Source organism: Triticum aestivum, chromosome 6A (assembly GCF_018294505.1).
Source record: "Triticum aestivum cultivar Chinese Spring chromosome 6A, IWGSC CS RefSeq v2.1, whole genome shotgun sequence".
NCBI lineage: Eukaryota > Viridiplantae > Streptophyta > Magnoliopsida > Poales > Poaceae > Triticum > Triticum aestivum.
Window position 1 is genome coordinate 555,565,168 of NC_057809.1, and position 16,689 is coordinate 555,581,856.

At 47.9% G+C, this 16,689-nt stretch overlaps 1 protein-coding gene across 1 annotated transcript; it reads left to right on the top strand.

The window, feature by feature from the left end:
* The first annotated feature begins 9,583 nt into the window (after nt 1-9,583).
* Nucleotides 9,584-10,759, top strand: LOC123131010 (EPIDERMAL PATTERNING FACTOR-like protein 1). The gene is made up of 2 exons (XM_044550786.1): nt 9,584-10,043; nt 10,177-10,759. Exons 1-2 carry the CDS (start codon nt 9,927-9,929, stop codon nt 10,423-10,425), a joined length of 366 nt encoding a protein of 121 aa, XP_044406721.1. The 5' UTR covers nt 9,584-9,926; the 3' UTR covers nt 10,426-10,759.
* The last annotated feature ends 5,930 nt before the right edge of the window (nt 10,760-16,689 follow it).

Genomic DNA, 16,689 nt, shown 5'->3' on the forward strand with positions numbered 1-16,689 from the left:
GAATATGATTTTTTTTCAATGAAAGACCTTGGTGAAGCTGCTTATATATTGGGCATCAAGATCTATAGAGATAGATCAAGACACTTAATTGGACTTTCACAAAGCACATACCTTGATAAAGTTTTGAAGAAGTTCAAAATGGATCAAGCAAAGAAAGGGTTCTTGCCTGTGTTACAAGGTGTGAAGTTGACTCAGACTCAATGCCCGACCACTGCAGAAGATAGAGAGAAAATGAAAGTCATTCCCTATGCTTCAGCCATAGGTTCTATCATGTATGCAATGATGTGTACCAGACCTGATGTGTGCCTTGCTATTAGTTTAGCAGGGAGGTACCAAAGTAATCCAGGAGTGGATCACTGGACAACGGTCAAGAATATCCTGAAATACCTAAAAAGGACTATGGATATGTTTCTCGTTTATGGAGGTGACAAAGAGCTCGTCGTAAACGGTTACGTCGATGCAAGCGTTGACACTGATCCGGATGACTCTAAGTCACAAACCGGATACGTATTTTTATTGAATGGTGGAGCTGTCAGTTGGTGCAGTTCCAAGCAGAGCGTCGTGGCGGGATCTACATGTGAAGCGGAGTACATAGCTACTTCGGAAGCAGCAAATGAAGGAGTCTGGATGAAGGAGTTCATATCCAATCTAGGTGTCATACCTAGTTCATCGGGTCCAATGAAAATCTTTTGTGACAATACTGGTGCAATTGCCTTGGCAAAGGAATCCAGATTTCACAAAACAACCAAGCGCATCAAGAGACGCTTCAGTTCCATCCGCTATCAAGTCAAGGAGGGAGACATAGAGATTTGCAAGATACATATGAATCTGAATGTTGCAGACCCGTTGACTAAGCCTCTCTCACGAGCAAAACATGATCAACACCAAGACTCCATGGGTGTTAGAATCTTCACTGTGTAATCTAGATTATTGACTCTAGTGCAATTGGGAGACTGAAGGAAATATGCCCTAGAGGCAATAATTAAGATGTTATTTATATTTCCTTATGTCATAATAAATATTTATTATTCAAGCTAGAATTGTATTAACCGGAAACTTAGTACATGTGTTAATACATAGACAAACTGAGTGTCACTAGTATGCCTCTACTTGACTAGCTCGTTAATCAAAGATGCTTAAGTTTCCTAACCATTGACATGAGTTGTCATTTAATTAACGGGATCACATCATTAGAGAATGATGTGATTTACTTGACCCATCCGTTAGCTTAGCACGATGATTGTTTAGTTTGTTGCTATTGCTTTGTTCATAACTTATACATGTTCCTATGACTATGAGATTATGCAACTCCCGAATACCGAAGGAACACTTAGTGTGCTATCAAACGTCACACCATAACTAGGTGACTATAAATATGCTTTACAGGTGTCTTCGATGGCGTTCGTTGAGTTGGCATAGATCGAGATTAGGATTTGTCACTCTGTGTATCGGAGAGGTATCTCTGGGCCCTCTCGGTAATGCATAACACTATAAGTCTTGCAAGCAAAGTGACTAATGAGTTAGTTATGGGATGTTGCATTACGGAGCGAGTAAAGAGACTTGCCGGTAACGAGATTGTACTAGGTATTGAGATACCGACGATCGAATCTCGGGCAAGTAACATACCGATGACAAAGGGAACAACATATGTTGTTATGTGGTCTGACCGATAAAGATCTTCGTAGAATATGTGGGAGCCAATATGAGCATCCAGGTTCTGCTATTGGTTATTGACCGGAGATGAGTCTCGGTCATGTCTACATAGTTCTCAAACCCGTAGGGTCCGCACGCTTAACGTTCGATGACGATCGGTATTATGAGTTTATGTGCTTTGATGTACCAAAGGTAGTTCGGAGTCCCGGATGTGATCACGGATATGACGAGGAGTCTCGAAATGGTCGAGACATAAAGATCGATATATTGGAAGGCTATGTTTGGACATCGGAATGGTTCCGGGTGAGTTCGGGCATTTACCGGAATACCAGGGGGTTACCGGAACCCCCCCCCCCCCCCAGGGAGTCAATGGGCCTTATTGGGCCTTAGTGGGAGAGAGGAGGAGGAGGCGGCCAAGGTGGAGGGTGTGCCCCCCAAGCCCAATCCGAATTGGGTGGGGGCCGGCCCCCCCTTTCCTTCCCTCTCTCTCCCCTTCCTTCCTCTCCTACTCCAACTAGGGAAGGGGGAATAATCCTACTCCCATCGGGAGTAGGACTGCCCCCTTGGGCGCGCCATGAGAGGGCCGGCCCTCCCCTCCTCCACTCCTTTATATACGGGGGACGGGGCACCCTATAGACACACAAGATGATTGTTTAGCCGTGTGCGGTGCCCCCTCCATAGATTTCCACCTCGGTCATATCATTGTAGAGCTTAGGCCAAGCCTTCCGTCGGTAACTTCATCATTACCGTCATCACGCCGTCATGCTGACGAAACTCTCCCTCGAACTCAGTTGGATCTAGAGTTCGTGGGACATCACCGAGCTGAACGTGTGCAGATCGCGGAGGTGCCGTACCTTCGGTGCTAGGATCACTCAGATCTTGAAGACATACGACTACATCAACCGCGTTGTCATAACGCTTCCGCTTACGGTCTATGAGGATACGTGGACAACACTCTCCCCTCTCGTTGCTATGCATCACCTAGATGGATCTTGCGTGTGCGTAGTAATTTTTTTGAAATTACTGCGTTCCCCAACAGGGGGGTGCACGCTCGCTTTCTTCACTACGCGTTATGCGCCCAATAGGACCCCCCCTCCAGCTATGATGCCATGTTCGGTCCTTAGGGCATCACCGATGCCGACCCGCAAACCTCCCACATGCGTCCGGACCATGCTGTCCGGACAACGGAAGCCATCCAACGCAGGCCTGTATCGGTCCACGGCGCGGTCCGAACGCGAATTCTTTCGCAATCCGGAGACAAACATAGCGGGCTTTGTGGGAGTCCAGACCGATCCAACACCCGCTTCTGACAGCCCTGACCCACCAAACCCCTCCTCCCTCGCCCGCACGTGATCCTGCCTGACGCCAGCTGCCTCCATTCTTGCCGGTGTAAGAAGTCTAATGTCACAGAACATGAAACATGAAAGATACATTCTGGTTTAGCAATAGGTAAAATGTGACGATAGTGTCATGGAGAAAGATTTGTGACAGAAATGAATCCCCTCTGCAAAGAAATATATGAGCGTTTTAGATCACTATTTTGGTGATCTAAACATTGTTATATTTATTTACAAAGGATGTAGGTGGCACAAACATTAGGAATCATTCGTTGGAAAACAAGGCAGTATACATGATATGCAAGTAAATAAAGAACTGTTGTTAAAAACAAACATGAAGTGAATATTCTTAAGAAAAGAACAGTGTTTGTTCCTGATATTATTTTATTTAAAGACTACTTTTTAGATAAAGCTGTGTAGGCCTAAAATAAAAATGTAAGAGGAGTCAAAATTGGTACCCAAAAAAAATTATTTATGCTTAGGTCGTGGTCCAACAGTACGTAAAAGATTGGTACGAGTGTCTAGGTTTGAATTTATATCAAATTTGGATACATTTAAACAACTCTCAGGTAACTGAAATTTTTGGAAAGATGATCAAATAAACAGATGTGACTCAAAGACTATTGGATCTACATTTTGTTCGGTCAATAAGCAAACACCTATAAATCTATAATCAACTAACTAATCAATAAGATCAGAAATCAAATATTTTGTTAGGACTTGCCATTCTTTCTTTGCAACCATATTGCAAACTGAGAGAGAAACATTTGTTATTCAGGATCGTGTCCTGGTGGCACATCCATCTGCCCTCGTTGCGAACAGGGCACTACTTGGTGATTTAGAGAAATAATAATAATATAGGAGCTGCTTTGGAAAAGATTAAGATGAATACTTGGTGATTTACCTTGATATGAACTGCATTGGGATCGACTGCGGGTTTTTTCCGTGGCTCTTCTTCCCGCGGCACTGTAGACCACAACCATGTCATGACGGCGTAGTCCTCGTCCACTGTTTTCGTTATCAATATCCGTCAAGCCTTGGCAACAACTATGAAAAAAGCAGATCTGGATGATGGGACTAGAAAGGAAGAGGATGATGGGGAAAGAGGAGGGAGAAATAAGACGAGGCGTCTGCGGTCTGCGCAACAGAAATATTAATATTAGGTAAGTTGGATTTTTGAATTGTTGCCTGTGTGCAACAGTAAATTGTCAGAAAATTATCTAGCAGAATTGGCAGAAGTTTCAAGGGAAAAAACTTACTGCGCAAATATAGTTTCGTAAGGAAAGGTATCACTATCATACAATAGAAAACATGTTAGCAATGAAAATGAAATAAAATAATAGAAAAAATATTTCACTCTAAGAAGAAAATTGGAATCATATAAGGTAGGGCAAAAATCATAACTATGGCATCGAAGTGTTTTCACAAATAAATATTTGACAATACACGCATGCAAGTATACAAGAATAAAATGATGCATATTTGAAGCAAGAAAACAGAAAAAAGTTGAGAAAAGAACAATGGCGATTTTGCAAGGGAAGAACGATGCATGAAACAAACACATAGGACAACACGAACGGATGAACAAAGATGACATATAGAAAAGCATTGCACAGAAGAGAAAGCAAGATAGAAGAAGAGGAGAAAACAGAACTGAAATAACATAAGAACTGTGCAAGTAGGAAGGAAGAATAAGTTGAACAAGATAGAAGAAGAGGAGAAACCAGAACTGAAAAAACACAAAAATAGCGCAAGAACGGAGAAAGAAGATGATGAAGAGGAGAGGAGAAAACATAACTGAATAAAATAACAACAACGCAAGGAGGAAGGAAGAAGAAGATCAATGATGATAGGAAGTCCTGGAACAAGGTTCGCAACAGAATGTGTGGTGTAGGATACATACAGATAAACAACCGCATTTGTACACAATAAACACGTATAATGTTTCATATTCAGAGAGTTAACAATTTTCATCCATTTTTCAACGACTTTGTGTTCAAATATGTGCATAGATTACAACATATATGGACGGCTGAAGGCATTTCAGCAGGTGCGTGCCCCTGCGAATTTTCTAATGGGCAGTGTGACTTGAAAACGTAAACGGATCTCCCTTGCTAATCCCCTGCGACCTTGGAGGATAAAGGGCGCTGTCTCCATCTGTCTTCGTCGTACAAGGTTTATTTCATTAATTTAATATGTATACCTTGTGCGGTATGTTTGGTTTTGATCATGCAACCTCACTGGCCGAATTAATATTACATTTTTGAATTAATATGTATACCAGTGGCAGAAACGTCACTGCCCCGTTTAATATTTGTTTTTTTCTTTTGCGTTGCACCGCCGCATCTTGAACTATCCATAATGGGAGTAACTTCAGCAGTAACATAGGATCAAATCAGCAAATTTGCTTATATAGCAATGATCTATTGAGAAGGGAGATGAATTGAGTGACATAGCTAATTAATACTGACATCATATATACAATAAAATAATAAATCTAGTTTGATACAACACATATATTACTCTCTACCGTAAAAATAGTTACATATGGACTAGTAACATATGCATATTACTAATCTGTTACGCCCTGGGTAGTCTTAATCACCGGTGACTTAGGCTGCTCATAGTGGATTTTTTTTTCAAAATCGTGATGATTTTTATAGCAAATTCGGAATCTATACGTCCTCACGCAAGAAAATCAAAACTAGCACCCTGTCGGCCTCCAGTTGGCCGAAGAGGGGCTCTTCGGCCTACGGTTGACCGAAGTGGGCTCTCCAGGCTTCCGTTGGCCGAAGAGTACTCCAACTCGGCCGAAAAGGACTCTTTTGTCTATCGTAGGCTGAAGAGTACTTTTTGGTCAACCGTAGCCGAAGAGTACTCTTTGGGCCCCAAGGCCTAGCATAGGCAGAAGAGCGCAGCCTTGCAGCTTCGGCCTCCCGTAAACGTGAAAAGTTGGGGCCCAAGGACTCTTCGGTCTACGGTTGACCAAAGAGAACTTTTCGGCCTACGGCAAACCAAAGAGTCCTTTTCGGTCCAGTTGGGGCACTCTTCGGCCAACGGGAGGCTGAAGAGCCGACTTCGGTCAACCGCATGCCGAAGAGCCCCTCTTCGGCCAACTGGAGGCCGACGGGGTGTTAGTTTTGATTTTGGTGCATGAAGACGTATAGATTCCGAATTTGCTATGAAAATCATCACAGTTTTGAAAAAAAAATCATCATAGTGAGAGTAACATAGATAGTAACATGCATGTCACATAGGCAAAAAATATGATGTGACAAGTAATTAATGAGAAGAGATGCAAATAAAGTAACATAATATGTTAGCATCACATACCGGTTCCCAATATAAAATGAGTCTACAAAGTAATGAATGAAGCCCTCTATGTTACCATATCTATGACACTACCCACTATAGAGATACTCCCTCCTTTCCGGTTTATAAGGCTAGCCATAGTGGGGTAACTTAGGTAGTAACTTAACACATCCCAAGACAATTTTGCTTATGTGACAAGTATTTAATGAGGAGAAAGGTGCTTGAAGTAACATAATATGTTACTGTAACATAGCGCTTCCCGAGGTAAAATGAGTCTATAAGGCAATAAATGACAAACTATGACACTACTACTAAGATACTTTGCACTATGAAGGTAATAACTTAGACTAGTGTCATGCATATGACACTAGTCTAAGTTACTCCCCACTATGACCAGTCTAACGCTCAATTCAAAAATCTCACCAACCAAGATAGATGATGAGTGGTGGAATATTTTGCAGTATAAGGCAATGATTTAATGTACCTTAAAGTCTGAACATGTGATGTGGAACAATCAAATTGAACCTTATAAAATAAAATAAAAACTAAAATTTTGAGATAAGCCATATAAACCAGAAAAGAGGAAGTAGTAATATAGACGAGTAACATATGCATGTTACTGGTCTAGTAAAGTTACTCCCCACTGTGAGACTAGCCTTATCTCCTGGCACAAAGCCTTGCGGATCGAATACAACTCTCAATAGGATCCATTGAACAACGAACAGTGAAACGCCGTTCGAGGGATAGGAACTGAACGAAGTTAGAAGCTGTTTGGTTGCCGGCCGCACCTTGCACGCCAAAGGTGCGGCGCACCACAGCTCTCTAGGCTGCCGTTTGGTTGCCTCCTAAAGTTAGGCTCGCCACAGACATGCAATGTTTTTTGCAGTTGATTTCTCGCCACACTCTGTGGCGTTTGTTTTGAACGCCAAACTTTGTGACGCGTCGCAAGTGCGGCTAAACAAATGTGGCGCCACTACTCTGCAACCAAACAGCCCCTTAATGCCATTTCCCGGCCGTGCTCGCCGTCTCCGACAGCACCGATACTCGACCAACCACCACCGTTACGGCCTGGCACGCTCACGCCGCGTGCGGCCGCTTCAACACAGGAGCAAACCCCATCGGGCACTTGCACGAGGCCACGAGCCGCTGCCGCCAACTGTTGCGGCCGTACTACGAGCGCATGGGTCAAAGTAGCCCGGCGCATCGACCCCGTGCCAGTCTTCTGGCGACGGCCTGCATGCACATTGCCCGGTACGCATGAGCCGTCATGGATCGGAGCTACTACGTACGTTGACTGGGACGCCTTTCTCCTTCGTTTCTGCCACGCTTTCCAGCTCTCGGCAGGCTCCCCTCTCTGCCGCCGAGATCTTCCTCACCGCGTGCCAGCCAGCCAGCCTACACGAAGAACTATGCGCGCCACTGCCACGGTTGTTTACTTGTTTGACCGTCTAGTGCTGGTGATACATAGGAGTAGCCACCAATGAGAGAGACTGCCGGACCATGAAGTCCTGCTGCATGCATACAGAATACAGACGTCTACAGTCCTACACCAGCAGTGCTCTACTACTCCGTTTTGACCAGCCCAGCACCAGCAGTGATGATCCTGCACGGAGAATGGAGCACATCAGTACATCACCTACGCTTGAACCTACATTGAGGAGTAAACGAAAAGCCGATCGAACACGGTTTCGTGTAACGTCGTCGTCACCGTGCTTCGGTTTCGCTGCCGCGGAGCGCTTGGACTGGACCACGCGTGGACGTGAGCTGTTTTCGCCGCGATGCCCTCTGGATAACTGTCGTGCACTGCACACTGATCCACACGCTTCACGGCCGGACGTCTCGGCCTCGATCCCTGTCTGCCACAGCTAATCTAGCCTGCATTGGCATGCTCTCATGAAACCACAAGCGATGCGCCCGCCGATCCTTCGCTATCACCAGTTGTAGGGTGGCCTTGCCCATTCATTGTGACACGTATGCGGGCCAGTCAAGGCCACAGCGTCAAACCCGGCCATGTTTCCCGACATGATAGCGATTGTTGTGGCGCCACCCAATTCCTTTTCGTCAAATAAAATTAAAGCGCCGGCCCTGATTAACTGTCACACTCACGCTTTAAGTGCGCATGCGATAATGGATATGGCTACTGTATTTGAGTACACAAGTTTATATGGCCCCTTTGATTTGCAGGACTCTCAAAACAAACAAATAGAAGAAAAAAGGAGTGTGTGTCTCAGTCGACTGACACAAACCAAATATCGATCAAGTGATATAACATGTAAGGAAAAAACTAATTTTTTTTTTGCACGAACTCAATATAAGATCTCACAAGTATAGCGTCGACCAAGACATAACGAAGTCTCGGTCAACCGAGATTTAACAAGACCGTAAAAGAAACTCGAAATAGAGTATGGTGTCCTCCTGTATCCTCCAAGATTACAAGACTAGGAAAATTTGGATGAAAGAATGTTTGACGGCACAGGATAAACAAATGAATTTTGCCAAGAGGTTTGAGCGCATGAAAATTTTCCTTCAAAATATAGTACTCCAAAATTTTCGAAGATTCTAACCATGCGAATCGAACGACAACCATAGAAAAGTTCGTAAGGATCCAAATACTCCAAAATTCTATGAAATCCATTTGAATCAAAGGAGCCTTGAAAAATTTGGGGACCAATTTCTTTGCCACGTTGAAATTCGACTATGAACCATGTATGCTCTAACACTTTGTAGGACCACTTTGGATTATAGTATTCTTTTTTTGAATGTTTGATTATAGTATTCAAAAAATATAGGAAGGAAAATCATAGGATTTCGATGTCGCCTACCACAAAATCCAATAGGATTCACCCGCAAAAAAATCCAATAGGATTACATAACACAGGAATTCTGCAATGCGTGCCTTTGGATGGCCCACGAGAAAAAAACACAGAAATTTTAGAGTGTTGAGGGGAGAGAGTAGAGAGAGATAGAGTGTATTGGACTTCTCCAAGAAAAATAAAATGAGATTTGAGCTCATGTTCATATTCGTATGGAATAGGCAGCATGTAAATTTGGTGGCAGCAATCCTATGATTTAAATGGCTTTCTAAAGTAAATACTGTGAAATTCCTTCAATCTAGGGAGGGTGACACTAGGAGCCGTGGGTTAGCACCGAGTGGAGTGGTACGTACGTGTACAATGTCACATGTGGCAGCGAGGGGTGGTCACCATCTCTGTCTCTTGCGACCTCCATGGCTCCATTCTGCAGCGGCATCTCAGCCTCCCTACCATACATATACGCCCGTCTCGTCTCTTTCCTAGCTCTCATCCCATTTGCAACTTCGCTCCTCATAGGCCACTGACCACCTTCTTTTACCCTCTGATGTCCGATCCAGCGGCACCATCACTGCCCGCCCATCTGCACTAGCCGGCCACCTTGAGCTCCAACAGAGTAGCTAGGTTTCTCCTAGCTGTATCCCTAGCTCTGGCCAGTCTGATCGAAGAACCTACACACAAGGCAAGCTGCAAGCTAGCTTCCTCTTCCACCTCTGCCTCTGCCTCACCCCAGGCTAGAAGCTTCTCTTCTCTTTAGCCTCACTCTCACCGTCACCGGCACATACTCTGCGGCTGTAACGACCGAGATGGTCGGATGGCCATGAGCTCATCTCCTCTTCGGGCGTTCCTGGCGGCCATGCTCCTCAGCTTCCTCCTCGGAGCTGTGACGACATTCAGCCGCACCACGCCGCCGATGCTCTCCGCTTTTCAGGTACGTGTATCCTCAGAGCATAGATGATAGAGCATCACACACTCTCCCTCTCCCTCGCACTTGTAGCTCCATTAATTTATGTGGCTCGAACTCGAACTAACTAAATGGCACTGACGCTGATGTTCATGGGTAGAACCTGGCGGAGGACAAGTCGCGGCTCGGGTCGACGCCGCCGAGCTGCCACAACCGGTGCAACACGTGCAACCCCTGCAAGCCGGTGCAGGTGACCACGACGCTCCCGGCGGGGTCTGGCGGCCCGTCCACGGCGTCCCGCGGCTCCTCCGCCGCCGCCGCCGACGAGGCCGCGGCCAACGTGCAGTACTCCAACTACAAGCCGCTGGGGTGGAAGTGCCGCTGCGCCGGCCGCCTCTACAACCCCTAGATCGTCGCCTAGATAAGCCGCTGATTACCACAACACTCCTCGACGGCGGCATGTACCCTAGAGGCTCCGGCCGGGCGGGCGGCCGGTCGAGACTCGAGAGCTACGGTCCCGGTCTAGTTTTGGTTAGTTCATTTGGTCCCATAAATTCCTTGGCATCTCGTGTACCGTCCTGGTCCTGCACCGCAGGCTTGCATTGTCTTGTGTTCATCTTGCTACGCTGGTTCCAACATTTTACGGCGTACGCATGTAAGAGTGATTGGGATCGATGAGCGAGCGGTAAATTATGTATTGTAGCGTAGATGTAACAGTAATAACAGTACTGGTGCTGTGGTGATGGCGGGTTAAAAGCCAGGCAAGCCTGCATGGCTGCACGTGACTCTCCTCTGACGTGAATCTGAAATCCCGAGTGGATCCGGTCCAAGCTGCTGCGCTTGCCCCAGCAATTAGCGCCACTGACCGGGGTCTCCGACACGTTTTCCAGGAGCGGCTGAGCGGTGGCCCCCGACCCCGTCACCGAAGTAATTGCGCTTGTGTGTGTACTCCTACGTGAAAACTCTCGGTCATGAGACGTGGGTCCGAGGCGAATGGAGGCTAGCGCGGTTTTTTAGCCTGATCATCATTATCCACGGCACGGCTCTGGTGGATCGCCATGTGTTAATTTATGGTGGTGTCTCCCTCGCCCTGGGGCTCGGCTCGTATCGTATGGGTGTGGGGTTCGCCGCGCTTGGAAGTACCCGCTCGGACGTGGCTCTTGTCGCTTGTCGGGCCTCCCTCCCTCCCTCCCTCCCGCTCTGTAGCGGCGTCCGGGGTTGGGCAGATGCGCAGTGTGGGCACACGGCGCGCGTACGGACACGCCAGTAGCGACTAGCGACGATGCAGGTGTTGCTGACAGTAATAGTTTTTTCAAATTGATGAAGTGAGGCAGGGGTAGGTAGTTTTCGTCTGCAAATAGGGGTGTGTCAAGACCCGAGAGAGGCATCAAAGCTAGAATGGGCAGAAACGCGCGCCGAGAACCCACCGCCTTTCCCCGGATGGCGACGCATGTGGCGACGCCGCTCGACCGCCGGTGGGCGGTTCACCTTGTCGCCGACCTCACCACGTCGGCGCTGAACATTTTTCAAGCGAGGCGTTCTGCTCCGGCGGGGTGATTCCCCTGTGCTGGCCCTCATCAACGACCGCGGGGTCCGCGGTCAACTCGATGCGGGTACACGGAAAGTTTTCGATCGGGGAAGGGACGCAGGTGCGTTTCCCTTGTCACGTTGTGCTGGTCGACAGGGCGCTGGGTTCCGAGGCGGAGGTGTGGCGTGACGCGCAGATCGAGGCAGAGGAGGAGAGGGAGCGTCGGGAATGGAGGAGGATTAAAGCTGCAGCGCTGTGTGGTGCGGCCATTCCCTCCCCTCTCGACGAAATCTACTCCCCTCCTCTCCCACAAGCGAGCGATCCGCCAGAGGATAACCATGAAGCCCTAGAAGCTGAGGCTCGAGGCGGGGGCTCGGGTGATTGTAGACGGGGACGAATCAAAGCTGATGGAGATCATCTCCAGGTTCTCGACAGGAAGCTCACCGAGGCGGAAGACTGGCGCCTCACACCGACGAGCAGGCCGGTGGGGGCGCTCAGGATGTTGCTGTGGGCGATGGAGGAGGCGGAATCGGACGACCCCATGCAAGCGATAAAGTGAGTGTGGCGTTCCGCTCATGCCGCCGTGCTCCGGTGGGCCCGTTCGTGGTTGGTGCGGTGATGGGCCTCCCTGCACCGGTGCCTGCGGTGGTCATGGATGAAGGAAATATGTCCTAGAGGCAATAATAAAGTTATTATTTATTTCCTTATTTCATGATAAATATTTATTATTCATGCTAGAATTGTATTAACCGAAAACATAATACATGTGTGAATACATAGACAAACATAGTGTCACTAGTATGCCTCTACTTGACTAGCTCGTGAATCAAAGATTGTTAAGTTTCCGAACCATAGACATGAGTTGTCATTTGATTAACAGAATCACATTATTAGGAGAATGATGTGATTGACTTGACCCATTCCGTTAGCTTAGCACTTGATCGTTTAGTATGTTGCTATTGCTTTCTTCATGACTTATATATGTTCCTATGACTATGAGATTATGCAACTCCTACCGGAGGAACATTTTGTGTACTACTAAACGTCACAACGTAACTGGGTGATTATAAAAGTGCTCCACAGGTGTCTCCGAAGGTACTTGTTGGGTTGGCGTATTTTGAGATTAGGATTTGTCACTCCGATTGTCGGAGAGGTATCTCTGGGTCCACTCGGTAATGCACATCACTATAAGCCTAGCAAGCATTGTAACTAATGAGTTAGTTGCGGGATGATGTATTACGGAACGAGTAAAGAGACTTGCCGGTAACGAGATTTAACTAGGTATTGAGATACCAACGATCAAATCTCGGGCAAGTAACATACCGATGACAAAGGGAACAACGTATGTTGTTATGCGGTCTGACCGATAAAGATCTTCGTAGAATATGTAGGAACCAATATGAGCATCCAGGTTCCGCTATTGTTTATTGACTGGAGACATGTCTCGGTCATGTCTACATAGTTCTCGAACCCGTAGGGTCCGCATGCTTAAAGTTTCGGTGACGATTGTATTATGAGTTTTTGTGTTTTGATGTACCGAAGGTAGTTCGGAGTCCCAAATGTGATCACATACATGACGAGGAGTCTTAAAATGGTCGAGACATAAAGATCGATATATTGGAAGACTATGTTCGGACACCGGAATGGTTTCGGGGAGTTTCAGACATATACCGGAGTACCGGGGGGTTACCGGAACCCCCCGGGGAGTTTAATGGGCCAAGATGGGCCTTAGTGGAGAAGAGGAGGGGCGGCTACGCCTCCCTGTCATGGATCTAAAACTGACAGTAGAATGGGGGGTAGGTATGAGGAGGCAAGATCCTAGCTATGGAGTAGTTGTACACACGAGTTTACGAGTTCAGGCCGTTCGCGGAGGAAGTAACAACCCTACGTCTCGGTGCCCTGAGGCGGTCGACTGGATTATACGTGTGTGTGTTTGTGTGTGTGTGTGTTTACAAAAAATGTGAATCCTTGTGTCTGTGGAGGGGGGTGGCTTATATAGAGTGCGCCAGGACCCCAGCCGTCCCACGTTACAAAGGGTTTAAGGTACATTAAAGGGAGATGTTACTGGTAACGCTAGTAAATAAAGAGACATAATGACCATTAAAGCTATGAGGTGATGTCCGACCGTTGTAGTTCGGAGCGACTTTAGACCTTCTGGTGGTCGAGTGACAGTCTCCGCGGTCGAGTGACTTCAAATCTTCCGAGTGGAAGTCCTCATGGTCGAGTGGATGATGACTCCTCTTCGAATGCTTCTGGTTTTAGGGTGATGTCCTAGGGGAGGGTGTCTAGGTCAGGCCTATGACCCTACCCTAGGTACATAGCTTCATCATTAACCCCCGAATGGTTCAGGGTTCGAGTGGAGAAGGAGTTGATAACCTCTCCGATTCAGCTTTTGCGCTTCAGAAATGTCTTGTCCAGAGGTCGAATGAACATTCATGATGTCTTCAACTGCTTGTTCAGTCGTCTTGATCCATTCTTGGTTTTGTCAAGTGAACTTTCATTGCTAGGCTTCGAGTGTTGTTATGGGAAAAATCATCCGTCTGACGGGTTGTTCTGATGTCTGTGGATTTCGTGGGATTCGAATTTTAGGAAGCGTGCCGGGCGGAGGAGGCCGCAGTAATTGGGACAGATTAGGCAGGCCGCCTCGATCTCCGTGCCACCTTTTTTGCCACGTATCGCGTGCGCGACTGTTGCAGGATTTGATCGGATCGCCTAGGCCCACGAGTCAACCACTCGGAAATGACCTCATATAAGGCGTCGGACGGGGGTTTTCGCACAGTGCGTTCCCATTCTTCCCCTTCCTCCTCTGTTTTCTCCACCACATCTGCTTCCGCTCTCGGCATCGTCGCTCCGTTCGAACTCGAACCACTGCCATGGGGAAGGAGAAGACAGTGGCGTTGGAGTGCGCGAAGAAGACGACGGCGAAGGTGAAGGGGAAGAGGTCCAGCCGGGGCGGATCCTCCTCAAGGTCTGGCCTGCCGCGCGGCTGGATCCAAGGCGACTGGATTCGGTCGACCATCAGCCAGGACGACATCGACGATCTGGTCGAGGGAGGGCTGATCCCCCACGAGTCGGCGCGGCTCCCGGAAGGAGAGACTGAACCGCGTCCTCGAGATGGTGAGTGCGTACTCCTCGCAACTCATGTCGACCATGGATTTTCTCTACCTCCCCATCCTTTTTTCCGGGGGTTTTTGAACTTCTTTGGAGCACAACTTCACCACTTCAATCCCAATTCCATCGTATATCTTGCCGCCTACATATCCATGTGTGAGAACTTCTTAGGTTGTAGGCCACACTGGGGTCTTTTCAAGCACATTTTCACTTGTCGTTCTCAGTCGGTCAAGAAGGCCAATCCTAGTGACGAGAAAACGCACGTGATTCAGATGTGCGGGGGTCTTGGGATTCAGATGAGGAACAAAAGTACTTTCCCAACCATGATCTTTCCCGAGTTGGTCCGGGGTTGGCAGTCGACCTGGTTTTATTGTAAAGACCAGCCGACTCCAGGTCAGTCGACCGGGCTCTCCGCCTTTTCTATGGCTCGGGTCGAGAGGCCTTCCGCATTGAAAGTGATCTCGGAGGAGAAAGCTCAGGTGAAGGCGTTGGTCGAGCGGGTGGTCCAGCCCATCCGGGACGGCGTGACTGGTATGGATCTGCTGGAGGTATTCCTCAAACGACGCATCCAACCGCTCCAAGCTCGCGATCATCCAATGTGGATGTACTCGGGCATTGAGGATCCACTCGGATCCACCCAGAGGAGATCGACGAGGGCACGGTGGAGAAGTGGCTGAGAGGCATCACATGCAACAAAGATAACCCCAGGGGGTCCAGGAGGGTCGTTCCATTTGACAGTTCGCGCCAGCCAGACTAGGTCTGACTCTGGACTGCTGAGAACTTTTCTGATGAACCATGTAACCGCCTGTTGACGGCTGGATGTTTGTTTTGCTTTGCTTGTTATCTTTCAGGCTCTTACTAAGATGTATTCAATGCCCAACGGAGAGCAGGAGCAAAACTCGGAGGAGGAGGCGAGCGGAGGTGAGAGTGGCGAGTGGCACTCGGACGAAGAGGAGGGCGAAGAGAGCGACGACCCGAGTGATGAAGAAGAAGTCGACTCGCCTCCTCGTAGAGAAAGGAGGTCCAAGCACACTCACGACCCGGCAAGCACCCCTGACCTGGTGGCCGCACCGACTGGGCAGTCTTCGAAGCGCCCTCGGACGTCTTCTCCAGTGCCGACTGAGAAGACACCGAAGCAGCCCAAGACTGCTTCGCCTCCAGCACTGAAAACTACCGAAGGCCGCATCTTCCAAACCGCCGAAGGCTTTGCCCAAAATCAAAGTGGCCATTCCTACTATCTCTAGGTAACAATCTGACCTGATCCTTTGGTTGACTTGGTGTAACCGAACGTGACCAACTAAATGTTGACATTTGCAGTGCTGCCACCTCTGGAACTTCCACCCGCTAGTACGAAGACAAGGGGATGGAAGATGCGGTTACCTCCAACCCAGGTACAACTCTCATGATCTTGTTCTTGATTACTTGGTCGATTAAATTCTAGTGATTCATTTGGGGTCGACTAATTTCTTTGCAGCCCCACCCAATGTTATCGAGCTTTCGGATGACGATGAAGACGTGATGCCGAGGCCCAGGAGGAGCAAGAAAGCAGTAGCTGGCAAGATATCTCAGTCGGAACTGGCGACAGAACCAACAGTCCAACAGCCCGAAGATGCAAGTAGAGCCTCTGTAACCTTTGCTATCCTAGAGTCGAGTGAGCGCCCCGCACCGTCGACTGTACCAGTGTTTTCTTCAGCCATCCAACCTCATGCCTCGGGGCTCCAAGCTGTTGCGTCTGGACCGTCTGTCCCCTTCTTCACCACCTATCATGTTCCGGAAAGCCAGTCGGACGCCGCTGTGGAGGTTATCCGTCAGGTTGGCATAATGATGGAGCGGATGAAGGCGGTGCACGAAAATAGCCAGGCTGCTTACGACGCCAGCGCGGCTCTTCGAGCCAATGTCTAGGTAAGTTGACTTCCGACTGAACTTGTCTTATTAGGATATGCTACCTGAATATTTTCCTTCGCACAATCTCTTATTGTCTGCTTCGAATCTGTACACCCACTGGGTGTTTTGTCGTCTTTATTATTTGCACTC

What these genes read in the sequence shown, in the direction of transcription:
- LOC123131010 (XM_044550786.1), top strand. Translation starts at nt 9,927, where the DNA reads ATGGCCATGAGCTCATCTCCTCTTCGGGCGTTCCTGGCGGCCATGCTC. An exon ending in CGATGCTCTCCGCTTTTCAG is followed by an intron (nt 10,044 to 10,176) that starts GTACGTGTATCC and finishes GTTCATGGGTAG; the next exon opens with AACCTGGCGGAGGACAAGTC.